Below are 27,041 nucleotides of genomic sequence, written 5' to 3' on the forward strand. Positions count from 1 at the left end.
CTGACTACTAGTAAGTTTATACAAAGTTGAGAAAAGAAGGCACATTCTTTACACAAAAAGGAGTGGAGGTGTTGAACAACTGTCCAGCCTTGTTGTTAAAACAAATGGCTTATTTCAAGAAACGTGTTCCTCTGATCAATTAGCTACCGAAAAACGAAATGGACAGGATGACATCTTGTTTGCGGATATTCTTACGATATGCAGTTATAGAAAGAAAAAAAAGAAAAACTCATAGACCATGTGTTAATATCCATCCCTTTTCATATAAGCATTCAGTTTCATAAAGGAGATAGCCTTTTGTGTTTCTGACTCTTGCAATCGTCAAAACAGTTGCTTTAGAGATTGCCTCCAGAAGTATAAAGTGCGTGGGCAAAGTGGACACACAATTCTGTTGTGATTTTTTTCTGCCTTACGAGAAGGTTTTACTCCTGTTTTAGAGGGCAGTTACTGGAGGCGTTTTGTTGCACCTGGCAAAATTTCTGACCTTTCTCTCTCACCCCCTTGAGAGTCAAAAAAACTCTAAATACAGGGATCCCTAGCATGACCTCGTGGCCTTCTGTGAACGAGCTCCGCAGGTAAACTCCTGGAACGTGTGAATCAACACTCACGTGGTTATCCGACTGCCCCGTAAGGAGAAAAGGTGACAGAAGTGGGGTGGAATGTCACGGCTGAGATCTGTGCCTGGAATAACACCTCCCTCAATGTCAAGACCTTCACTCTTCAGAGAGGAGGTTAAGTTGCATGCATGGAAGACTCGAGACACCTTGGCAGAACACCAGCGAGCTAAGCTGCTGTACGGTGGATTTTGTTTTCCATTTGTTTAATCTGTTTTTTTTTGCACCATACGCGCCCGAAGTGAAGAAGCTTAATTCTTGTACTTCCTAAACTGAAGGATTAGAAAGTCACATTCTCCAACAGCACTACAGGTGCACTGGTTCAAAACCGACACGGCACATAAATGTATAACCAACATATTCCGTAATGCATTGGGTTACAAAAATATATATATTTCCGTGGACATCTTGTAATAAAAGAATGATGTGGGGACATCAATAATTAAATGGTAAAAATAGAAACTGAGTGTGGTATAATTGTAAGGAAAGCAAAGCCAGGACTTGTACAATCAGATTAATTTAATAGGGCATAATCTAACTAATAGCATGAGTTGCGATAAAAATAGTGAGTGTGCTTTTAGCAAAAAGCATAACTGCCAAGTCAGCCCAGCTCTCGTCTTCCAAACGGCAACAACACAACAGAAAAGCACACTTCTCAGATTTACATTACACAGCAACTCGACGCCTGCGTCGGCTCACTTGTGCTCGCGCAGATCTGTTTAGTGATACCACATGCGGCAAAAGAGCTCGTCTATTGGCATCTGTCCCGTGGACCCAGAAGGAGGTCTCCGATTTAGACGTGAAGCTGCGTTTCACTGGAGCCTTTTTTTTTTATCAACTGTGTCGTTCTTTTGCCAGCTGCCTGGGTGGAGACCCAGCAAGTAGAGCGCCTCTCTACTGTCCCCCTCGGCCGCTTCTGCAGGCAGGCAGGCAGGCAGGCAGGCAGGCAGGCAGGCAGGCAGGCAGGCAGGCGGCCCGGCAGCCAACCCCCCCTCCAGGAGCAGCACACTGATAGACACTCCCAGCTCCTGGCGGGCTGCCAGGCGAGCAGTATTTTAATGATCCGGCTACGTGCAGCGCGTGAGGCAGGCCGCTACTGATTTACAACCATGCCCTGGCACAAGGAGGGGGGACGCCCGGGGATGAGTAAACACATTTGTCATTGTCGTGGCCGGTGAGGGGAGGAGCCAGGGCCCCCCCACCAGGTCCGATCTGCAGAGGGGTGCACACAGGCTCTGCCCCTCTCCCAGCCGTGGCGGTGTGGCCTCCCCCCCGAGGGGCTGGCGCTGCCTTCGGCTACATCGGCAGCCGCACGAGAAATCATTACGAGGGAGCCGGCCCAGGGGTCCTGCCGTTACAAAGGGTTATGTAATGCTGCTTTAGACCAGACGATTAAACTGAAGGGAGGCGATCCTAGTTTCCTCAAATAGGCTCCCTCATTTCCCAAGTCCCAACACACCCCCTGCAGTCCTGCCAGGTCTGCCAGCAAAAAAACAACAGAAAACTGACTTCAAAACGAAAGCCTGTGATCTCTAGTTGGGGGGGGGGGGTCACCGCGGTCTCCTGCTACATAGGGAAGTGCCTTCCTTGACACCTTCCTTCTTAATGCCTGCAAACTCTCACAACGTTCTCAAAGTGTTCAGCCAGCCAAGGCACTTCAGAACCCAGGCCGCAGGGACAGAACAGAGATGGCACCAGTTTTTCTTCTGGGTGGGATCAGCCATTATAGTCAGAGGGTGGTTATATATGCGTATCCTCAAAAACATCTAGGTGGGTCGCAGGGAAATTCACCACCACCTTATTTCCGGGCTTCTCCAAAAGAAAAAAAAAATCCATTGTTCTGGTGATTATAAAATACAGGATTTTGGAAATCTAACTGGTGTTTTTGAAGTCGCTCATTTTCTATACGCAGTTCTGATTCGTTACTCTGCGCTGGCCGAAGAAGCTGTAGCCTTAGACCAATTTGATTTCTCTCTCCATGTTTTCATGCTTCACTGTGTATGTAGCGTACAGTCAAGTCTTTAAAGTCTTTAGCACTGGGTCGCTATATGGGCTTTAAGCACAGCAGTCTGTTTCAGCTGAAACATTTGTGTGAGGCGATGTTCTAAGCATATGCTTGCATATCTTGGGAGAACATGACAACAACAATGTCCTCCAATACATTTTGTTAAGCACAATATTCTATGGGTCAGCTTCCAAAGGGCTGAGTCAGTGAATGCCCAGTCTAGCTGCATCAACATCAGAGCTGAAAACATATAGTTGCCCCAGGAAAACACAGCTGCACTTGAAGTTCTGTAACTACAGCAGGACACATCTTAATCAAACTTTCATTTGCTATAGTGTCCATTACAACAGTCTGCCACATTGCACATTACAGAACTATATAGCAGTTAACAATATTGTACAGCAGCAGCTGGCCATGTGGGCACAGGGAAGAGGAAAACAAAACCCCCCCAGTGAGCATAAAGAAAACTCTGGGGGTCCAAGGAGGTGGTTCCCCCCACCCCTCCAGGCAACGAGTTAGAGGTAAGTAGACCACAACAGACCGTGAACAGCCTCTGTAGCATCAAGGCTCCTGCTGCCCTGGGTCTGTCGTCAAGGTTAAGACCTGAAGACCAAGTTTCATGGTGTTGTTGAACCTGGAGCAATGAGATTTGACTTTATGCAAAGGATACTTCATTGTGCATCTAAGCAAGAGTGTCTGTGTCTCCTGATGGAGACCTGGCTAGTAAAAAAGAAAAAGGATATAAAACAAAAATCTTATAATCTAGATCGGGAAATTTAATTTCCTTATTTGTATATTACTTTATCATACAAATGATCAGGGCGTATTTCAAGTTTAGCAAAAGTTACTAAATTAACTCCTGGACTTTTTAACAACAAGAGACTGGGCATGAAGTGACAAACCAAATGAGGTCATATCACCCTTAAGAAGGCCTGCTGCTTTCTATCAATTATCTTCTTTCAATAATTCAGGAGATACAGACAACACAACCTGATGCGTTGTTAGTGTTTACTGGTTAGCATGGGAAGAAATCACGGGCGGGATCTGATTTAGATCTGACCAGGAGAGGGGCAAGAAACTGTCCATAAAGACGAAGGAGTCTTTCTGTCAGGAGTAAACTTAAGCCAGGGATAGAATGTGGGAACGTGGAGAGATACGAAGCAGACTGGAAACAGGGGGCTAATGATTGGGAGTCAGAGGCATCACTCTGTGGTTTTCATTTCTACAATCTTTTGAACCAGGCAGCCCTTTTCACCAGCTCTTTCATGTGGTCACATCTACACACCTTCATGTCTGCAAGGAAAACCATAACAAAATGATTCTGCAGATTTAAATGCACATAAACTGCAGTGTTAAAAAGGTCCTCACCTTTAACTTGCTCTATTCAATACATTTCACGGGAATGAAATAAAGTGACAAATAAATTAACAGACTGACAAGTCAAGTGCGAGTTTTTGTGCTTACTGACACAGTGAAATTGGGATAACAGAGGCCCCATTATACATAGTTCATTTTCATCTAACTGACAATGAGCTGTTTTCCTGTTTTCGAAAATACAGTCTAAAACGAGGCTATTTTTTGCTTCAGGATAATTCCTGCATTTTTCCCTCATTGACCCTGTTTCAAGTTCAAAACAATTAGTTTGGGTATTTCTTGAAAAACAATTAAACCTTGAACACGCTTTATTTTAAATTGCACATTATCGATGCACTATGCCTTGTTTTCCACAAAAACACATGTATTTTGCTTTGAATTATTATAATTCAAATTTCTCAGTGTCTCCTTTTCTGTCCAGTTTAAATCAACACAACATTCACTGCATTGCTGCTGTTTTTTTTTAAAGTCAAAGCACCACCTGGATTTTATCTGCAGAAATAAAACAGATTTCTTACTGCGACACAAAGCTTTGAAAGTATTCCTTAATAGGAGCTGCTTCTATTAACAACTACAAACATCAGGGTAAGCTATGGTTCAGTATTTGTACAGTACATACTGTATACTTTAATATCAGAGTCTCTACAACTTAGCTAAACAGTACGAATAACTCATACACTTAAAATGTAGCTCTCCTCATTGAAATGGAAACAGTTCAGCCTGATTGTGCTTTAAAGGAACTTAAAATGTGTTTTATCATCCTTATTTCCCCCCTTAGCCCAGACCTATGTGATGTATGCTCACTGCCAGCTACACTGTCCAGTTGGGAGAATTAAAGACAAAATCATTGCTAAAGCTTGCCTCTTAAGTGAAAGCACACAAGTCTTAGTTCAAGTGTTATGCAAATTGAGCTAACTGGTTTCTTAAGGTGAAGTGTCACATGACGTTTTTACACAAACTCCATATCAATGGGGTGTGAAGTGAAAAACCAGACTGCATAGTTCTTCCACATTCTGTGCTGGATTAACTGGCTTTGCAGATCATGGGATAGTTAAACAGACCTACATTTTGTCCTGTAATTTCAGTAATAAAATACCAGTCCTGACCACAGAACAGTAGCAGGAAAGACACCCTCTGCGCTTTTTATAGGTCAGAGCGATTTAACATAGATGTGGCAAAACTATTTTATGAGACACTCTTGATTTTACTTGGACAGAAACATGCAGTGCCTTGCTTTTTGTGGTAACAGATTATTTGCAAATTAAATTAAATGGAAATTGTATTTTTTTGTTGCCTGTGTCAGCTCCTCTGGGTTCTTTGGCGAAATTCTTATTAGGAAACTGACCTTGCTCTCCACACAGTTCTGTTTACATTCCCAGAGCACTCAGTGAGCACAGTTGCTATTGCATGCATGGGCCACATCGCGCCAGGACACCGCTCTGAACAAAGCTCTGTATTAATTTATCTTTCTGTGCGCAGCTGAGGGGCTGTGTGGGTTTTTGAACTTGGCTGGAGGACAGAAAAAAAAAAAAAGATACCAATCTTTTCCTGAAAGAAGTTTTAAGACCGCAAAACATGAGGGGTTTATAGGAAGGGAGAGCAAGCTTCCTGCCACACTGAAACCAGGCGGACATGTCTTCAGCTCCTCGCTCAGACAGGAGGGCTCCCATCAGAGCCCGCAGCACACGTTACAACTCCCTTACGACACCTTCCGTTACCGCACACCGGGAGACCCTCCCACCAGCACCCACAGACTCTGCTCCAGCAGCGTAACGCGATGACATCCTGTGCAAACTAGAGAACCAGAGGTTATATCAAAACAGGCTTTTTACAAATCCACAGGCCAGATTTAATCCAGATAACTAGCACTGAGGGTTATTTAGCATGAGCAGAGTTCACACATATAATTTAAAGACAAAAACTAAAACAAACAACATGCATAATGCAATTGTGGCTGCTTACAAAACACTAGGACATGCACATTAGACATTAAACCTCTCAAAACACTCAAGAGCACAATTTAATTTCAGATACCAGACTTTCTCACAGTTTCATGTTTCATGTAGCCAGGTAATTGAGATAATCATCTGCTAAATTTATATACAGCTGCAAGATATCTACAGCCACAACAAATGTCATACAGCAGAGTTATGTTTGAATCACAAATCAGAGTTTAAAAAAACACATGGAAAATCTGTGGAATCCATACTGAGCAGCAAAAGATGTTAACAGGATGATGACAAAAAAGGTTTTGTAGCAGGTGGCCCAAAATTGTATTGAATGGATATGACTTAAATGGACCTTTTACACTGATAACAATTTGTCAACAGGCTGGACCAATAGAGAGTCTACTGTTTTAGTTACAGGCCGCTGTGAGCAATTCAAGGTGTACAGTTGAAACACATGGTTTGCACAGGTTGCAGATGCTGTCTTGTGGGATTCTGTCCCATTTCTTTTGTAGGGCCTGAACAGGTCTGTCAGAAGTAAGGGCGAGATCAAAATTCAGAAAGACTATAATGCTGTCTGTATTCAGTATAACACAATCAAGGATGCAATGTGTGAAGGAAGAAGCGGTTATTGAGAGGGATTTAAACTTTGATCCCGTGCATTAGGAAAACCCATCAGGGATGTCAGCAGCTGGAACTGAAATAGGCAGACATGGCTAATGACTGCCTCATAATGACAGCAAACAATCAAGATAAAGTGAGGAAAACAGAGGTGAGAGACCCATCAGGGAACTGTGATCATAATATGGAATGCTTTGAAATAGTTTTTGAAACCGTATAGGTTAAGTCCAAAACAAAGGTTTACAATTTCAGGAAAGCAGATGGGAGCCTGGAAAAAGTGGAACGGGATAGATATGGATAGATGCGAAATCGTCAGAGAATGGATGGCAACAGTTTAAAGCCATTTTGCTTGAAGGTCTGTCCCCAGAGTAAGCTTATCAAAGGCCTGAAAATGGTGATCCAAGCGCTTGAATAAAACTTTACGGAAAATATACAGAAAAATAAAAGTCCTTTATGAAATTATTAAAAAACAACAGGATCCAAATTTAAGGAGGGGTATAACGAGCTGCAAACACAAGTAAAACAGGATATTAGGAATGGCAAGAGACGTAGAAAAATAAATATCTCAACAGCAGCTAAAATAATCAAACTTGTTTTTCGGCATAAGAACTATATAAAATTAAGTTTCTCCAAGATAAAGAAGGGAAAATTTTAGATGATGGATTTGACAGGGTTGATTAATTAATATTTAACTCAGATATTTAGAATATGAAAGACAAGCTTCCACATTAGAACAGTATTAGGATAGTTATAGGCAGAATGTTACGGATACTCCAAAAACTTAAGGGAAGCAACTCTCCAAGGCCTCCAACATTCATACCATGATTCAAAATATATTGCCGCTTTGGAATCGGTCCACTAAAAAGCAAGCCAATACATTCCTGAGCTTATAGGAATGTCTTAAACCAACAGGCTAAAAGTATTTTTAGTCTTGAATTCAGAAGACTAAGAGGGAATCTCATTAAAGTCCATCAAAGGTATTCAATATCCCGAAAGTCAAAGACAAAGCCAATCCAATGGACCTCTTCAGAATGAACAGTGAAACGTGAACCAGCCACATGTGATTACTCCATGGAAGCGCATTTAACACTGAGAACAGGAGATGTTTCTTCACACAGAGTGCAGTGGGAGTATGGAACAACGCTGTCAAGTCTGATATCTTTGTGTCTTTCAAGAAACAGCTGGATGAGATCCTTGGCTTAACTAGTTAAAAAAAAAACAATGTACAGGAAGGGCTACTTCTATAATGATGATAATAATAATAACAACAACAATTGCTTCATTCTGAATAACTGAATCATTCTGATCTAACTGAGCAGCAATTAAAAAGCACTTGCAAACCAGTGCTCTGGTTCCATAAGGGTGTGCACTGCCTTCGCTGCTCCTCTTTCAATGGACCTGGAAGTTGCTTCATTAGTCATGCAAATACGTGGTATAAAATTGTACAAAACCTTGCATTCATAAGCACAAATAGGAGCACCTCAGAGTTCCTTAATCCAGAAAAAAAGGCATACATTTGATCTGTATCCCCCATATTCTTTCAGGCATTTGGTAAAGACATTGTTTTAAAAATCCACAAACCTCCAACTGTGAATTTTCAGCTAATGCATATCCCGCTTTATTTTATTAATTGCATGGGGTCATCAGCTTAAATGTCCTATTGTTTGCTTATGGGAAACTGCCCAATGTAAACTAGACCAGAAAACAGAGGGGCTAAAAAAACAGCACATCATATATAATTTGCAAATATAGCACACAAAAAAGTGGCTATTTCAGAGGTATTGATTGCTTACCGGCTCTTATTCCTTTAAGTTTTAGGGGATGTTGACCACTGACCAGAACGCTAATTGGAGGTTCAAAAGTGAACAGCAGCATGAGAGATGTCTTTATCCAGTGCTGTGAAAAACAGACATGCCACGTCACATGTAAATTCAGGGGAGGGGAGGGGCCAGTGTTTTACTGAGAAAACCACTGAAGCACTGAGGGAATGTGCAGGGGGGAGAAAAAGAGGCTGGTGAGGGTCTGTCAATAAAACAATACAGCACTAGTGCTCATCTCAAGTGCAGTGGTTCATTGTCATGGTTACCAACAGCAGCCACTCTGGGCGAGTCCTAGTCCTGCTCGTCCGTTTGAGGTATGAGCCCCAGAGTGAGGCTGTCTTAGGCTCCTGCCACTGTTGTTTGTGTTTCTTTTCTCGTTTGTTTGCATTTATATGAAAAAATGACGATGATTTGCGTTTGTGTGGCAGGGCAGACACGCAGTTGCACAACAAACTTTGCTAACCACTGTTGGGCAGTCCAAACCGCTGCTCATGAGCGGGGCCTTCTGCGGTCTGTCTTGCAAAACACAAGCAGGAACATAACAAATGAGCTTTCAAGGACAGCGTAATGAAAGCGCAGAAGACATACAGTGGTGTGAAAAAGTGTTTGCCCCCTTCCTGATTTCTTATTTTTTTGCATGTTTGTCACACTGAAATGTTTCAGATCATCAAACAAATTGAAATATTAGACAAAGATAACACAAGTAAACACAAAATGCAGTTTTTAAATGAAGGTTTTTATTATTAAGGGAAAAAAAATCCAAACCTACATGGCCCTGTGTGAAAAAGTGATTGCCCCCCCTGTTAAAACATAAATCAACTGTGGTTTATCACATCTTTGGAAAGCTGAGTTCAATTTCTCTAGCCACACCCAGGCCTGATTACTGCCACACCTGTTCTCAATCAAGAAATCACTTAAATAGGACCTGGCTGACAAAGTGAAGTAGACCAAAAGATCCCCAAAAGCTAGACATCATGCTGCGATCCAAAGAAATTCAGGAACAAATGAGAAACAGAGTAATTGAGATTTATCAGTCTGGAAAAGGTTATAAAGCCATTTCTAAAGCTTTGGGACTCCAGCGAACCACAGTGAGAGCCATTATCCACAAATGGCGAAAACATAAAACAGTGGTGAACCTTCCCAGGAGTGGCCGGCCGACCAAAATTACCCCAAGAGCGCAGCGACGACTCATCCAAGAGGTCACAAAAAACCCCACAACAACATCCAAAGAACTGCAGGCTTCACTTGCCTTAGTTAAGATCAGTGTTCATGACTCCACCATAAGAAAGAGACTGGGCAAAAATGGCCTGCATGGTAGAGTTCCAAGACGAAAACCACTGTTGAGCAAAAAGAACATAAAGGCTCATTTCAGTTTTGCCAGAAAACATCTTGATGATCCCCAAGACTTTTGGGAAAATACTCTGTGGACTGACGAGACAAAAGTTGAACTTTTTGGAAGGTGTGTGTCCCATTACATCTGGCGTAAAAGTAACACAGCATTTTAGAAAAGGAACATCATACCAACAGTAAAATATGGTGGTGGTAGTGTGATGGTCTGGGGCTGTTTTGCTGCTTCAGGACCTGGAAGACTTGCTGTGGTAAATGGAACCATGAATTCTGCTGTATACCAAAAAATCCTGAAGGAGAATGTCTGGCCATCTGTTCGTGACCTCAAGCTGAAGCGCACTTGGGTTCTGCAGCAGGACAATGATCCAAAACACACCAGCAAGTCCACCTCTGAATGGCTTAAGAAAAACAAAATGAAGACTTTGGAGTGGCCTAGTCAAAGTCCTGACCTGAATCCGATTGAGATGTTGTGACATGACCTTAAAAAAGCGGTTAAGGCTCGAAAACCCTCCAATGTGGCTGAATTACAACAATTCTACAAAGATGAGTGGGCCAAAATTCCTCCACAGCGCTGTAAAAGACTCATTGCCAGTTATTGCAAACGCTTGATTGCAGTTGTTGCTGCTAAGGGTGGCCCAACCAGTTATTAGGTTTAGGGGGCAATCACTTTTTCACACAGGGCCATGTAGGTTTGGATTTTTTTTTCCCTTAATAATAAAAACCTTCATTTAAAAACTGCATTTTGTGTTTACTTGTGTTATCTTTGTCTAATATTTCAATTTGTTTGATGATCTGAAACATTTCAGTGTGACAAACATGCAAAAAAATAAGAAATCAGGAAGGGGGCAAACACTTTTTCACACCACTGTACATGAACACAAGTTGATGAATACATAATGGAACTGAAGTAAATTAAATAAATAAATTTCAGCATGAAAAATAGAAACACCCATTTTTTTTTCTGCATGTTCATTACGAAATGATAGTGTGGATAAGGATCATCCCGAGATTCTAGCTCATATTAAACTGAAGCTACCAGGTTCCTCACATTCCGACTTATTTTGTGAAGACACAAAATAAACCAATAAAATGTCTTCCTTTTACATGTTGCTACTTCACAGTACTTTACTCCTCACAGTTATTCAAGGCTGAGGCTCTCATGCCAAAAGAATTTGCTGCACAACAGCTCACTATGATTTTCAGATATACGAGCCAAGAGACTCGGAGCTGGAGTGAGTCAACCTGACCGCTATTATTTAACAGGAACAGACTGAATCTCTAGCTGTGACTAGACAGCACAGTAGACACTTTATCCAAAGAAAGCTAAAGGCATTGAAATTTGGAACAGCTGCCACTCCAGAGCTACTTGCATTAGGCCCTTGGCGATATACTGCCACCAAAGTGAAGGATCAGTCGGGCTGATCACACCGAGATACAGCGAGTGTGAAGAGGGCACCTCTTGACAAGGCCTTCCTCTTGACTCACTAACCTTCTCTTGCACACACAAGCTTCTAAGGGGAAGTGTTTTTTGGAGGAAACACACTCTTTGGTCTTACAGACCTCAAAATGTTGTCTATTAACCAGTTACGTGTTGTGTCTATCTGGTCATAGATGGACCACATCAAAAATTGGCACATTAGCTCAGCGCATTGAAAAATATTTTAGAAATCACCACTCAAGCAGGATGATTAAAACACGTGTTTTGACTTTTCTGGTAGTGAGAATCAACTGTGCTTCATGCTTCCAAAGACATAGGCTGGGCTGCTGCACGACTGCTGTACACTTTGTAAAAAAACGAATGACTCAGACCCTAGCTCCTTCCTCGACACAAGCCACTGCAGAGAAAGCTGCCACCCGCCAAACAGTGAAAGTACAAGCAAATAAAAGAGCAAATAAATGTTATAGCAGAAACAAAGGTAAAAGACTGTGTAACTGCATAAGAAACCCAAAAAGGTCTAAATAAAACTCCTGAAAGCCAGAGGATGGGAAGAAATGCAAATTTCCAAACGTGGTAGTCAAACAACATAAATGTAAATATAGATAAACTTTCACGCATGAGAGTGTAATAAAGCCTTACACACCAGAGGAGATCTAGCCCTTTTGCAAGTTAGTAGCTAATTGATCTGAGAATCTCATCCAATTATTTATTTAAACAAGCCAAGGTATGGCTTGTTCTAGACTCCCACAACACTCTGTGTAAAGAAATGCCTGCCGTTTTCAGATTCAAATGCACTCCTCTTTAGTATACTGATCCGAGGATTGTGTCCAGCTGTATCGTAAACGAAACCAGTCTCTCAGCTTCAACCACATGGCTTGGGAGCTGGTTGCACATGCCCACACCCAAATATATAGTCTTTATACACATACACATTCACATTCACAGCACAAAGGGTGAGTGAACCCTCAGTGTGATGTGCTGGGCCTCGACACAGCTTGAACAGGGAGATGTACTCCACATGGTTTGAAATATTTGGTGCCCAGTCCCTTCCTGTACTTCCAGCTGGGTCGTCCTTCGCCAATGTTGTAACGAAAGCATTAACACGTGGGAATGAGGAGCATGTTCAACTGGTTCTACCAGTTATAGCTATCAAGGATTGAGACCTGGCCAGGAAAAGCAATGTAAATCTGTCTCACGGTTCTCAAGTCAAATACTTGAGGTGGCTGCGCTTTTCTAGCAGAGCTGAGGCAACTGGCCAATACACTTTGGATACATAAATACAGTCTTTCTGGGCAAAAAGGACCACAATCTGAATCGGTGGCCAATCAGGGGGAGCTCACCACTATGGAATCAAGGGACTCGGATATACTGCATCAGGCTGCTTGTTAAAAGACTTTCCCAGCGAAGTACTTAGACCCCCTCTGACACGACAGCATAACAGAGATCATGCAGTGTCTGTGACAACAGACAGCATAGTCTATGATCTCTTTAAAAAACAGGCTGACCTCAGACAAAAGATGGAAAAGTTAACATAGGCATAAACACCTTGTTCTCTTTTTTTTTTAAAATCAATTTCCCCCAGCATGGTCTGCTGGGGTCTGCTGGTGTGCAGGGGAGGGAGACCGCACAGACACTCCTACTCCGATCACCTCCTCGACTTGACAAAAAAAGTGAAAGTATTGTACACCACAATTCCACCTATAACCTGAACCTTCCCCCAAAAATTCACTTCACACAGACAAGGGCATGCTGTCGTGACTGAGCCAATATGTGGCTGAAAATCACATCAATATTGGTACCTTGCTAAACACGACTGCATCGTTCAGAAAGATGTAGATGTGCCACAGGGATTAAGTCATCATGCAGAGAAGTACCAAAACGTGCAAATCTTTACAACGTAAGTAAAACAACAAACATGAACAGCAGCAAAAACATATTTGGCACATACTCTAGTGATGTTTGTATCATAGCTTGCAGTAAAGGCTCTTTGATTTGACCCCAATATAAATCACCTTTTCTTTCTTCTTGCATATTGGTTGTTTCGCTAATGTGAGGGGATCCACTCAAAAAGTCAAATTTATAATGGGAGTTTAATAAAATGTAATAACCCATGAGGCTGTAAAACGCATGGGTGGAAATCAGATTCCGAGTGCACAGAAGTCCGATTCATTCAAGGCTTTACAAGCTCCCCCTCTTGTGCATCGGCCAGAATCGGGCACTGTGCAGTACACTACACACTGGCAGACAGACCCTAAGCTTGCACCTAAGCTTTTCTGCCTCTTCAGCACTCCTGGCAAAATGAGAAACGGATCAAGCTGCTATGCAATTGGAGTGACTGTGGGGTTTCAAAAACGATCAAAACCCTGTCTTTAGTTGGGGGAGCTCCTCTGCACTGCAGTGCTTTCCCCTGCATGAGCCTGTCGATGCTGCTGGCTGGCTGGCTGGCTGACGTGACAAAGCGAGTGGCCTTGGGCGCAGGCTTGCACTGCAACGACACGTGCAGTAGAGTCATGGGTGTGCCAGCACGAGATAAGGCGCCCTTATTCCCAAAAGCAAAAAAAAGTCAACGGGCTACCCTTAGCTACCGTTGGGCTGCCCCGCTGCTGCCGAAGGGCGCCAGTTTCGCAGCTGCAGAGAGCCACAGCAAGAAAAGAACACATGCCTTATTTTTATATCCCTTATAGTTAAACCTTCTCCTGAATCACGTGGGCGTTTTTATTTGGAATTCTGAATGGGAAAAAAACGCATATAGTTTCCATTACCGGAACCCTTTTTGTCATTCAAAAAAGCAAACTTTTCTTTTTTTTCCCCTTTCCAAGTCTTTAAAGACCTGGGAAAAAAGAAAATCAATATATAAATAAAACCGAGGTGCTGTGAAAAAATTCAGCCCCACAATATGAAGCGCTTTTCTTCTAAGAAGCTTGGTGGTTTGAGGAATAAATGTTTCCTATTGGAATTGAAACAAGTGTCATGCTCCTTTGAAAACGGACTGGCTTCAGGACTTACAAAGTTTGCAGGACCTTGGCAGAAAATGTACAACTTCAAAAGCACAAAGAGGTGCAGTAAATACAATTTTTATAGAGATTTTATATATAAATCTTGTATATTTAATTCTGGAAATCATTTTGAGGCTCAAGGCTTACCCGTAAACAATTAATAGAATAATATCATAATTTAAAAAAAATCAATTGTTCCCATTTAATTCTCATATAAACCACTACTGGATAATAACAAACCCGAGTTTCTTGCCTTCACAAAATCAGAAGGGCAGTCAGTGAACTGGGTTGCTTTTGAAAAGAATTCAATATAAATCCCAGTTATATTAATGCTAAAAAAATAATGAAACGCGTCTCCGAAAATTTACAGATAACATCTCACGTGGCTTTAAAACGATGACCCTTCAATAAGTCCAAAGCCAGTGATGATATCAATATGAAAGCGCCTCCGACGTTCAAGCTGGAGAAGGAATTCTGACTTACAGAAGGCCTTCTAAGGTCTTGAGGCTGACAGCTGTTTAACCCACTGCAGCAAAAATGTATCACGGTTCCCTGTTTGCTCAAGTGTGGGAACTGTAAAGGTTCAGCAGGCGTAGAATAACTCATTTTATTATCAGTCACAGAGGGTGCAACTCTAAAGGAAGTAACTGTTTAAAGTAATGACCTGGTTTTTTTACAGTGGAGTAAGAACAATAGGAACAGATATACAGCACTTGGGCTCTGTTGAAGCTTTTAACTCTGTCCCATTTTTGACCCACAAAAGGAAGGAGAAAAGTCTTCCATTACTTCCCTTGGACTTTCAGGTCCTGCATCCTGGATAAGTACTCTGGTCACCGACAGCATGGGTACTGAGGCAGCACAGCACTTAGGGATGTCTAACCAACAAAGGACAAGACAGGACAGCTGAAAGAAAGAAACTGACAAAACTACATTCAGACAACAAAAAGGTGAAGAGGAAGTGCTGAAACGCCAGACAAGCAGGTAGGCAAACAAATGCCGCATGCTACTTTGAGTGAGTGTGCCTTACAGCCTGAGGAAAGAAATCCCAGGAAAGTGTGCCTCTGGCTTCGACACTGGACCTCACAGCAACAAACAGGTGCTGCTCAAGCCAGCGCTGAGCACACGCTCTGTAAAACAAGAAAGGGGACGGCAGAGCTTCATTGAAAAATTCTCCAAAGGAAAAAAAAAGGCTGGCAACGGGGAAATTAACACTGCAGCTCAGGAAGAAAATGGGCAGTTGGATTAATTGTTTGAATATTTCCACATTTTCTTCATCCCCAGTTGAAAAACAAAACCTCTATGACAAGTTCATTCTGATGATGATGTAACTAATCAGCCTTTAAAGCCAATCTGAGTCACTAATTACAATGAAAAGCGCGTCCTGAATAATCATTAAATCTGGTTTTGAGAAGTGGATAGAACTGCATATACAAGATTAAAAGGACACCGTGTGAAGGCAAACATCTGCAGCGCTTTTTTGAGGATGTTGGGGAACTATCTTTTATGCAATAAATTCTGAATTGCCAGTTATTTTCCAGTTATTTTATTTATTGCCAGTGTTTTTCCCGTCTCATTGCAGCTACCAAACCCCATGACTGCACACAGGGAGCAAACAAGGAAATGTAGGCAAACTTCTCCGACAGTCACTTTCAAGCCACTTGTCTTTTAACACGTCACTGGCAGCACAGCCCTATATTGTTATATTTGCTGTTCCGGAGCATTACTAAATTATCTTATGGTGAAACTGAGTGCAAAGCACCGTATGCTTTTGTTTCTCACATGGTTCTGCGGAAGCCAAAAGCAAAGGATCTGCCTTGTAAGCTTGCCGTAGGTACTGTATATGTGTAGGACTATCTCCTGCATGGGAGTAAGGAAGTCAGGGTGGCCATATCTATGGCAGTTTCCGAAAAACGTCTCACCTGCTGTTTTGCAGGTCCTGTTCAACAGTCCTGAGGATTAAACCCTAATCAGTCCCGTACACACCAGCCATCACAGCATGTCCCTGTATTCGGCTACTGCAGAAGATGGGGGGGGGAAAAAGCACAATAACGCGTCTCTCCTTGGCAGGTTCAATGAATCAAGCTGCAAGTCCAGTTTCTCCAGATTCGGGGCACAAGCTGACAGATGGCATCCGAACAGATAAACAATACGTCAGAGGGCCTGTGCCTTCACTGAAGGCCCATCTCACATCCTTCATTGGCCCTTTGAACTCTAGCCTTCAGGAAGACGTTTTCGCTGTCCGCAGTGCAGGACAAATACAAGGAAACTTAGCTTCATTCCAGAGGCCATCAGGCTTGCAAACAATGACTGTAAATGGTGTCTACTGGACAGAGCCCACCACCCCAACCCCCCCACAAATGAGTCTGTACTGATACCTTCCTAATGCTACTTCCACACTGCTACTGTCAATCACTTCTATGGTTCATCTGCTGTCATACCTACACGCATACGTTTTCTTCATGTTTTTTTGTTTGTCTTTGTTGCACTGCTTGCTCCTGGAATTGCCCTCCTGGGAGGAGGGAACTATTCTGAAATAAACTGAAGGTGCCGCGACCCATGCCAGCGCAGCACCCTTGGGGACGCTCCACCTGAGCTGGGATGGAGAACAGACAAGGAAGAAGCACATTGGTGAATGAAATGCCCCAGTTAATCGAAGGAATGTCTTGACCCATCCTGTGTGGGCTTCCTCGCTGCAGAGAGGCCAGACGAAACCCACCCCTCCTCCTGAAGCCCCGGGCAGTGCCAGATGAACTTTGTACCTATTCTATAACAGGAACTGAGAGTGATATACTGCATTCTCCGGTAATAGCACTACGCCGGCAGTCGTTAATGTATATTTAAAACAACAGAGGTGTTCAGTTTCCTGCTCTGCTGCATCTCCTTTGTGTCAGTGCGGAGAAAGCTTCCTTCCCTGACGCACCGTGCTAGGAGGCAGTTTCCTCTCACGCGGCCCGACACCGGGGGAAAGGTGACACAGGCTACCGCAGTTCAAGGAAGAGGCCTCTGGAGCTCTGATAAAGATCAAGTCAGCAGGGCGATGGCGGCCACAAAGGCTTTGGGAGTTCATGCAAGCTGCCCTGCAGACTTCACCAGATGACCACGGACAGGGGTCAGGAAAGTGTCAGGGCCCGATAACGTCCCACGCCTTGCACGTCAGCCCAGAGAGACCCCCGCAGGCAGCAGAGACGATCGGCTAGGCTCTGCTAGCTCAGGCCACAGTAAGAAATGCAACAGCCCAAGGCAAGTGGCTGGATGTGCGGTCTGTGGGAAAACAGTGAGGGTTAATTCCTTTTCCTGCGTCCCTTTTGCAACATTGTGTAGCCTTTTCTCCATCCCCCCCCACACCACTCTCCTAGCTCCTCTGTCCCCTCCAGCTGCAGGCAGTCAAAACAACATGCTCCCACTCTTTCTCAAGGTCAGCCTTGGATCCCGGCCCGGGACAAACAGCTACAGCCCAGCAAGCATGCCTGTCAGGATCAAACATGATCCAAACACAAGAGATGATGAAATCACAGCTTCAGTATAAGACAACCATTAAATCCTGAAATGATTATGCAGCAATTTAGTGCAGTTAGTAGACTGAATGCATTACTGGCCTGCATCCATTTTATAGGCACACAAGCAGTAAAACTAAAACACACAGCTTCTACTTTGCATGTCTGGTGGATTCCATTTCGCAAAGTAGATAAGATCACTTTATTGGCCATATACAATTTCTAGCATTTGGAGTTTGTCTTTTCACATACCCCAGCTTGCTCTCCAGCAGACACACAGACAAGGAGAGAGAAGCTTGGGGTCAGAGCGCAGGGTCAGCCATTCATACAGGACCCCTGGAGCAGCTGGGGTTAAGGGCCTTGCTCGGGGGCCCACCGGAGTACGATTCCTCTGCCGTCCGTGGGATACGAACCGGCAACCTTCCAGCCACAGGCGCAGATCCTCAGCCACAGAGCCACTGCTCAGCCCTAAGGGGCGGGGGGGGATCTTCACTTCGAATTTGATTCAGAACTTTGATTTGAACTGGAAACCTTCCAGCCACAGGCGCAGATCCTTAGCCACAGTGCCACTCTTCCGCCCTAAGTAGTCACTGAGCCACGCTGTAGTTAATGACATTGAGTTTTATGTAGTTCCCTTTATCTTAATCTGTTTACGATTTCACAGTTTAAAGCTGGAAAACTTGGTCAAACACGCAACGCAGGTTCATTCTGAATCAAAGCCAGTGACTTTTCTTGACTTGCTAAAAATGTTCATGAGCCAGATAACTATTAACTGTGAATCCAGGTGTGTCTTGGATTCCTGTTGGATTTTGGTTTCCCGGCATTACAGGGTGACCACATTTCTGCTGAAAGGCTTGGCTGAACACATGGGGAAATCCGACCTGCAATGTGTACTATTTCACAAGGCATCGAGTTCATGTCACAGCAACCCTCTGTAAAGTGCCTGCTTAACAACATTTCCCCATGTCCATTTTAAAAATAAAACACTTCCAGATTTATTTTAAGCTTAATCACGAAGGGGAAATGGTTCTATTCTTTACACTGCTTCTATACAAACAGTTTACATGGCACACAAATACTTAAGTGTATAACACATTATGCCTCTAACATTCAGTAAACAGAAGAGGAGTGATTTGCAGATTTTAGTTTCTGTTACAAAGTAACATTCAAAATAAGTAATTCTAAGGACATTATGCTCATTTCAATCACAAGGCAAATGGCTTAATTCTGATGCAATCTATTCGGTGCTCTCATGAATTATCTATTTGATGACAAACAATTGCCTGCTGATTGTACATCCACCCATTCATATTCCAACTGCTTCATCCAATTCGGCGTCGCAGGGGAGCCAGACCCTATCCCGGCAGGCCACAGGCGCAAGGCAGGATACACCCTGGCTGTGATTGTACAGGACATCCATTCTTAGCAGTTCCTCTTTCAAACAACTGATCCAGCAGTCAGGGCAAGAGTGCTCTCTGCATGGAAAACCATGCCAGTCTACTGTTCCGACCCCATGTTTGTTTGCTTTTGTGCACTATGAACAGTTACAGTACACTTTGTCGGTCACTGCGCAGATGGAATTTGTTCTCTTAGAGCACGCTATCAAAACATCGCTATCTAATGTCAACAATTGGCAAACCACTCTAATCCAGAAAATGCCAGTCAAATAACACATAGTCCTCAAAGAAAACAAAGACCCTTTTGTTTAAGCCACTTTACACCAAGTTGAAAGCATAAACACCATGTCCCCTTAAGAATGTAAATTCAGGGAAAGCTGCAAGACATTTACCTCTTTTTACACTATTGTTACCAATACTAACTATGGAAACTGAATGCACTGTCAAGTAAAACATGTTGTACAACTGCAGAACATTATCATTTGTTTTTAATAAAGGGTTTCACTTGTAGACTGAGAAGTTGCAAACAAAGCATCCATACATCTATTATCGGAAAGGCTCTTATTCCTTGAAATGGCTACAGCAATGCAGAGCCAATCTGAGAAGTACAGACAGGACAACACACCATCTCATCACATGACACGCATACACAATTAGAATTTAGAGGCTCCAATTAACTTAGTGAGCATGTCTTTCGAAGGTGGAAGGGAACCACAGCACCCAGTGAAAACCAAAGCAGGTGCAAGAAAATAGAAAACATGCAAACTCCAAACAGAAAGTGCTCTGGAATTAAGCATGTGATTGAAGAGCTGTGAGACAGCAGTGCTACTTGCCACACCACTGTATAGCCCTTAAGATAAGAGGTGTTTAGTGTAAATAATCTAACCTAAGAAGTCCCGATGAAGAGATACAAGTCTGACAAAGAAAATCAGCTGTAGAACTTTCAGTCCAATTGTCATATCCATACAAAATTAGTTCTGAAAGTCTGTCCTCAAAGGATTTAATTTCCAGAGTTTCCATCGTTAACTTAAATGCAAAGACGAAAGGACATATTCTATTCAAACTCAGCTGCAGAACAGGAGACGGGAGGGCTCTGTCTAGCAAAACACAATGACACAGGAAGTGAGCAGAGGGAATGCCTGAAAAGAAAAGGACATGCAGGAGGCCTGGAAACACGCTGAAGTGATGTACAGTAGCTCCCAAAAGATGGACCAACAGAGATCCTAATACCTTTGTCACATACATTGCTTGCAGCAATCTAGAGTTGTAGTAAACGCTGGCATGTTAATATTTATTAGAAAGTCCACTACCTTTAATTCTTTGGTTTAGATATCCGAACAGTTTAAAAGCAGCGATTCCACCTTGTAGCCCAATCCCATCAGATCTCACAAGCTAAGTGAGGTTGGGTCTTGTCAGCACCGGAATGGGAGACCTCCAAGCAAAATCGTTTTGCTGCTATAAGTGGTGCTGGTGGACTAGTAGGTGGGGCTCTTCCCCCTGGACCAGAACTTCTAAACCACTGCCCCAGTATGGTGAATGGGGTGCTACCCTTTGGGAGAGACACTAATCAGAGGTTGTGACTGCTTGTTCATGAAAGGTTCCATGATACTGTTCATAAGAGTATGGCTGCTAACCTTGGTGTTCTGGCTAAACTTTATTCTGTGCTTGCAAAGTCTAACCTTCCTAAATTTAAATTTCCCCCTTATTTCAATCATCAAAACAATATCTCACTTCTCCAATTAATCAAGAGAGTACCAGGGCTGCTTGTACTGTACTTCAGAAGAGAGCTACAGGATGTAAAGCACTACATAGATAACCATGATTAATCAGTCACTACATAATCATTATATAGTTTATCATGATTAATCAGCCAGTTGACTACAGCTATGTGGAGGAGAGTTTAGGACTCAGGAAGGTTGTGGGTTCAAATCCTGGGATAGTCACTGTTCAGATTACTCCCTTAAAACCCCCAGCTGTATAACAGGGACATATCAGATCTTTCGGATAAAAGCATCAACTAAATTGGTGGCTTGGTTAAACGGAACTAAACTGCTGACATCTGTGCATCTGTGTAAATGTGACACCTTAACTTAAAAATTATTGACTTGTACATTTTAAACATTCTTATCTTATTTCACATTTCTGAACATTACATTAGAGCCTAGAACTAAAAAAAGAACATATGCAAATACAGAACTCATATTTGTTTGGAAAAAAAAACAGAATCTGTAAAAAAAAAAAAAGACAATTTAAAATAACCTCCAAAGTGAACTGAGAAATCCATCCTCACATTAAAAGGGCACAATCTGACAAATGACTGCTTAACATTACATCTCCCTTCTCGAGAGCGATGGATTAAAAGAGTGTTGTGTATACACGGTGAGGCCAGGTCTACCTCTGCACCTGGCCGTGACTGGGGCCCGAGAGAAGACTGGCAGGCCAGGGACTGACAACCAGACCACAGCCAGGCCACGCACTGCAGCTGGTAGATCACAAACGATACAGTGGGCCTGCAAACCTCAGGACACAGCAGGAACCCGGGATGGTCTGCCAAGGGTGCAGCTGGTATCACACAGTCCTACTCCTGAAATCGAGGTGGGTTTTACAGATGTTTATCCAACATGAACATAGGAAAGAATCACATAACTTGAGACCTTAACAAAAACAGAACTGTTCACTAAATGCAAGGGTTACAGCTCTGGAAAGTAAGTTTTGCTTCCAGCGCTTCTAAGCTTCAAATAATTATTAGCATTTTAACCAATGAGCAAGGGGAATCTTTTACAGTCCCTATACGATTGAGAAATGGAATCAGGTCCCACACTATAGATGTTGCCGACTGATCCTTAATCATTTTTAAACTCTTCATTCGCAACACCTGAGTCTTTACATCCCACCACACCAGAGCTGCCCACCAGCTGGGTGACCTCCTGCTGCTCTGACAGACGACTGCAGCGGTCAGGCTTCTAAATAAACGTCGGCATGCACACTTGGAAGCTTTCTAGCGCCTGCACGCCGACAGGCAGGAGTTAAAACGCATTACCTGGCGCACCACACCACACTGCCCACAGCTTCCCTTCTCACCCGCTGCGACTGCCAGGCTGACACATTTCAGCGGTGAAACGAGGTGACTTGCTGACGGCCCGAAAACATCCCGATTGGTTTACACGCAAGGGCAGTGAGAACTGCTCCTCTGCACTGCACCGCACCGCAGGAGCACTAAGGACACAACCCTCCCCCCCTCCCGTCACACGCTCAAGAAAGAAAAGAAAAAAAAGCTTTAAAGGAAGCAGAAACCAAATCACAACGATGTCTCAGACTTAGCAGCAGCTGCTTAAAAGCGTCCTTCCCTCACTCAGCTGGATACACACTTGGACCACATGAAGGTGTTTCATGCTCTTTTGTGTCCCACTGACTCCAAGAAGGAGGTTAACATCCACACATTTATCATGAAACAATACCCAAAACCAAAACTACTGGACAAAAAACTCAAACAGCACATTTATTTTGCCTTTGTCTGTGATAACCTTGTTTTTACACATGCCATTTAAAAATACGTCTTATTCATGGGCATCTTACATACCTATGGAGTCTAATTACTTTCTTTGCAATTAAAAACCAAAGAAGGGAAGAGGTGACATACCTAGAAAGCTAGTGCAGGTCATGCTATTTTACTGTAGAGCTATTTTGTCATCTTTTCCAAAATAAGTGGTTGGCATCCTTTTCAGGGCTGAATTTAACTCTCCAAACACCAGAAAGTCCGTAACAGATAGCTGAATTTAAGCACAGGTCAGTTCTGAAATTGGCTTGGCCTACTTCAGTGCACATACAAGGATTTTGCATGCTGCAAAATGCACCACAGAAATCAATTTATATTCCATAAACAGTGCAATAATAAGAATCTTCTACTGCTCATTGGGAATTTCAGTTCTTGTTGGAAAAAAACTGTAAGTACCTAAAACACCTTTTTATTTCTGAGAAATATAGCTGTTTTTCCATTTCTGTCTTTTGAATATCTTGTGTACCTAAGGTTAGTTATGCATTTTACAAAGCCTGAATTGAATGTGCTCAAACCCATGGAAGAAAAAAAAACTGCAAAACTTCAACGTTTTGCAACCAAAGATATGTTGCCTTTGGAAAATGTAACCAAAGAATCCAATAGCATTAATATCCATCTTAAGATGCAGTCTTACTTATAACAGTTCTAACATCTGTCCTGACATTTGCCCTTCGTTTTCTTCAACGACAACACTTTGCTCAGTTTCTTTTTCCAGCTCCTGTTACAAAGTCATTGCGGTCATTCGTCTTTACTGTCTGTCCCTATGGTTACTATGTAACACTGCTCAACTTATTTTAATTATCATTTTGCATCAGCTGAGCATTTCTTTTTGATAAGGAACAAGTAACAGGTTTATTCCATGCTGAAAAGAGAAAAAAGAAAAAACATGTAAAACTGACTTATACAAAACAGCATTTTTTTTGCTATGCTGTTCTGTATAAATTCAACAAAGCCTTTACTGTAAAAAAAGACACAAATATGCATTCTAACAAATGCATAAAGTTTCAGTAAATGTGGACAGGTAAAAGCTTTCTCTACTTAATCCAAGGGGTCTGTGTTTTTATTTGCTTGACTACTTCATTTGTACTTCATATACTATTTTACTGCATTTAAAAAAAAAATTACTCGATTCTCTTAAGTGCTTTTTCCTAGTTCTCATCACAAATGTGCTCAAAAACATAAAAAGGGATTAACATTATCACTGCAGTGAAATCAGCCTATATAGAATTCAGACGACTAATTTAGTGAGCCACGTTTTTTTTTATCCTAAAATGTTCTTTAACCTCCCTTTTATTTTCCCCGTTATTTGAATACAGAAATGCTCTTTTCTGGAATTCAGAACATCTGTCACTTGCAGGCTCAGTCTTCTTCGGTCACATGGAATTATATCCGTCAATCACTTTCTAAATCACGTGTGCGTAAAACTCTCGCTGATGCCTTTTCTTTCCAAACACGAACAACGTGCTATAATGATTTATGCCGGTATCCAACGATCATCGAAAAATAAACGTTTGTCATCTAAATAAGGATTTTGGAAAGGATACAGCTCAGAACAGGTTCTTAATTTAGCTGGTATTGCGTATTTCATTAGACAATTAGGCACTGCGCTGATGAACTCAGCCTGGGTCCATGTCTACTAAGCCTCCTGTTATTAGCAGACTACGGCCTCGCTTTCCTTCGTCAAAGTGAAGAGCATTTCGCCCAAGGATCACCGATCAGTAGTCCATCATGATTTCATTTTAATGCTGACAAACAAAATGCCTGCATCGCGGTCGAATGGAAACTCAGCTTTTCGGTTCCCAGCTACATTTTTCCCCACTCCAGGAAAAACACACACACACACACCACTTTCCCTTTTAACCCTTTAACTGCCTATCGCAGAAAACACGTCAAAGGGGGTCACGGACTATATTCCAGCTGTTTGCCACTACGGCTGACGGAAACACATGGTGCAGAGGTGTCGGACAGGAGCAAATACCAAGGAACTCGAGTACTAACAAGCTGGAAAAGCACCCGGTATTGTTAATGGATCTTGGAATAAACTCGTCTTTACGCCACTTTTCCCGTTTATTTTCCCGTCACCTGCTTCTTCGGGTCGAAGTAAGTTTTGTTTCCCTCCCCCCCCGAAGACTCGGTGCTAAACGTGTCACCTCCGCATTTCACAGACGCGCGTGAAACAAAACTCTCGAAAGGCAACACGCATCTTTGCGCCTCGTTCCTAACACGTGGAGGTGTGTTTACCCGGCGGTTCACCGACGACAACTAGAGCAGGGCAGTTTTTCACCTGCTAAGGGGAGAGGAGAGGGGAGGAGAGGGGAGGGGGTGTGGAGGGTTATGTGCACCTGCGCGCCGAGGGGGGGGGCAACACCGTCCGCACCTGGGGCGCTACTTACTTTCGTCCTCCCGTTTATCTGGTAGTTTCCCAGTTTACCATTACAGTGTCGGACCAGATCGTCCATGCGGCTCATGAGAAAGGCTATCTTCTCACAGCCGGGCTCTTTCCCCTCGATCCACGCGATTTTGTCGCCCCGAATGTCCCTGGAGGAGTCGCTCCGCTGGCTGACCAGCTGGCCGTCGGTGAACTTGCCGGTCTGGTGGAGGGCCCTGACGTCCTCCAGGATGCGCAGTCCAACCTCTTCCCCGAGGAAATTGTCCACCACACAGATGCCGTGCTTGTTCATGCAGGGCACGATGTACTCCATGGCCAGCTTCTGAGGCTGGGCTTTCGTCTGACCGTTGGGTTTAATGTTATTGTGAATCCCGTCCCCGGCTTGCTTGTTGTTAGCGATGCCACCCGGCTCGTCCGCGCAATTGATACGATCTGTCGTCTCTTCCCTCTCCGGAGGCCCCGTGTCCGCCGGGCGCTGGGAAGCCGGCGTGTCCGGCCCGGGGCGGCCCTTCTGCGGCGGCTGTGCTCCTTTCCCGTCTCGGACCGCCCGGTTCTTCTCCGGCTGCGACGGGCTCGGCGCTTTCCCCGCCTCCTTGCACACCAGCTTGTGCTTCTTCCAGTCCTGCTTCTGGTGCTCCCTGCTGCAGTAGAAGGAGGCTCGGCAGCGCCCGCACTTGAGCAGGTTCTCCATCTTCCCGCAGAGCTCGCAGTACTGCCGGTCCCGCTCCAGGTCCGACAGCGTGCCCTCCTCGCTCGCCATGGCTGCGAAGTTCAGCGGCGGCTACTGGCCCTTTAAATCCAGCGCTGCCCCTCGCCCCGGCGGCGCAGTACAAGTTTGGAAGGGATCCGCCGCCGCCGCAAACAAGCCCAAAGGAAAACCTGCTTCCTCCGCTTCGGCGCGACGCACTTTCATCACCCACGCTGCGTTACCCTCTGCGGGTTACTGGAGGGCGAATACCGGACGGTGCAGACGGCACATGGCGCACTCCCTCCGCACTCCGAAATGCCCCTGGTCTCAGAGCGCCAGTCTCGCAGGGACACATGGCGCCGCGCTCTTTCTCCGCTCCTCACGTCGTCCCTAACCAACCCCAATCCCTGACGTCAACGAGGGAAGGGCAGGGCCCGCCAAGAGCCATTCACAAGAACCCCAGCAGTCGAGTGCGGCCGGGGAGGCGTGCGTGTCTGTGTGCAGCCCGCGGCGATGTCAAGTCGCCCAGACAAATCGGGTGCCCAGCCCGTAGGCGGTTTCGGAACCGTGACACCTGCGGCCGCTCCGACGCGCTTCGGAACGCGTTTGCCTCTGTGCTTCAGAATTCCAGACACACCGACGTCACAATGCCAAGGGGGTGGGGGGGACAACTAAATCTGTTCTGGGTTTCCTCAGAACTGAAGCCTTGAAATTAGGGGCTCGTCCCTGGGGCGCCACCCAGCGGCTGCTGTCAGAACCGCTGAGCGCTTATCTAAAGACGTAGTTTTTTTGCGTGTGTAGATTTGGCATTTACGACATGCGACGCGCAGCGCACGTTTGACTATTCTTCGAAATATTCTGCCATTGCGTGTATTCTTCGTGACCCATCAGAAATTCGGGTTTTGCCGATTCCCTCTTCTAAAGCGATTTTTGATCAGGCAGTGCTTACAAAGAAGAAATAACGCATTTAAACACACACCCCGGAGGTGTTACATTTGCGGGAAGTATCTGTATTTTGCGAGATCTAACGGTGCCAAGAGCATCCGAGTCATAGTTCCCAAAATGGACTCTTGGGACCTTTGAAAGATTTTTTTTCTGAGTGTCCCAGAAAAATCCCGTTGTTTTTATTAATGCAAATGATAGGCCAGCTGTTGAGCTTTTTGTGGAGTCCAGGGTTACTGCTGTTCAAAGCAACGGTTTTTAAGCGCCACCCCTCACTTGGCACAATAGTTCGGAACCCTCATATCTTACTTTTGATATTAGAATGCACCCCGTATTTTGACTTGGGTTTTGTTTGTGGGTTGCAAGTTTCCTCACTGCGTGCGCTTAACCCGATTAGGCAAAATCAGCCTTGTT

General features: G+C 43.9%; 1 protein-coding gene across 2 annotated transcripts in view; it reads right to left on the minus strand.

The window, feature by feature from the left end:
- egln1a (egl-9 family hypoxia-inducible factor 1a) overlaps positions 1–26,385 on the minus strand; it is a 43,456-nt gene extending 17,071 nt beyond the window's left edge. For both annotated transcript variants that reach the window (XR_016094208.1, XM_088933982.1), the window contains exon 1: positions 25,002–26,385. Coding sequence is in view for 1 of the 2 variants with exons in the window: in XM_088933982.1 (XP_088790108.1) it covers positions 25,002–25,757 (756 nt within the window). In the remaining variant the exon portion in view is untranslated. The remainder of the gene's footprint in view (positions 1–25,001) is intronic.
- Positions 26,386–27,041: the final 656 nt, after the last annotated feature.

Source organism: Atractosteus spatula, chromosome 15 (assembly GCF_055471065.1).
Source record: "Atractosteus spatula isolate fAtrSpa1 chromosome 15, fAtrSpa1.hap1, whole genome shotgun sequence".
Taxonomy (NCBI): domain Eukaryota; kingdom Metazoa; phylum Chordata; class Actinopteri; order Semionotiformes; family Lepisosteidae; genus Atractosteus; species Atractosteus spatula.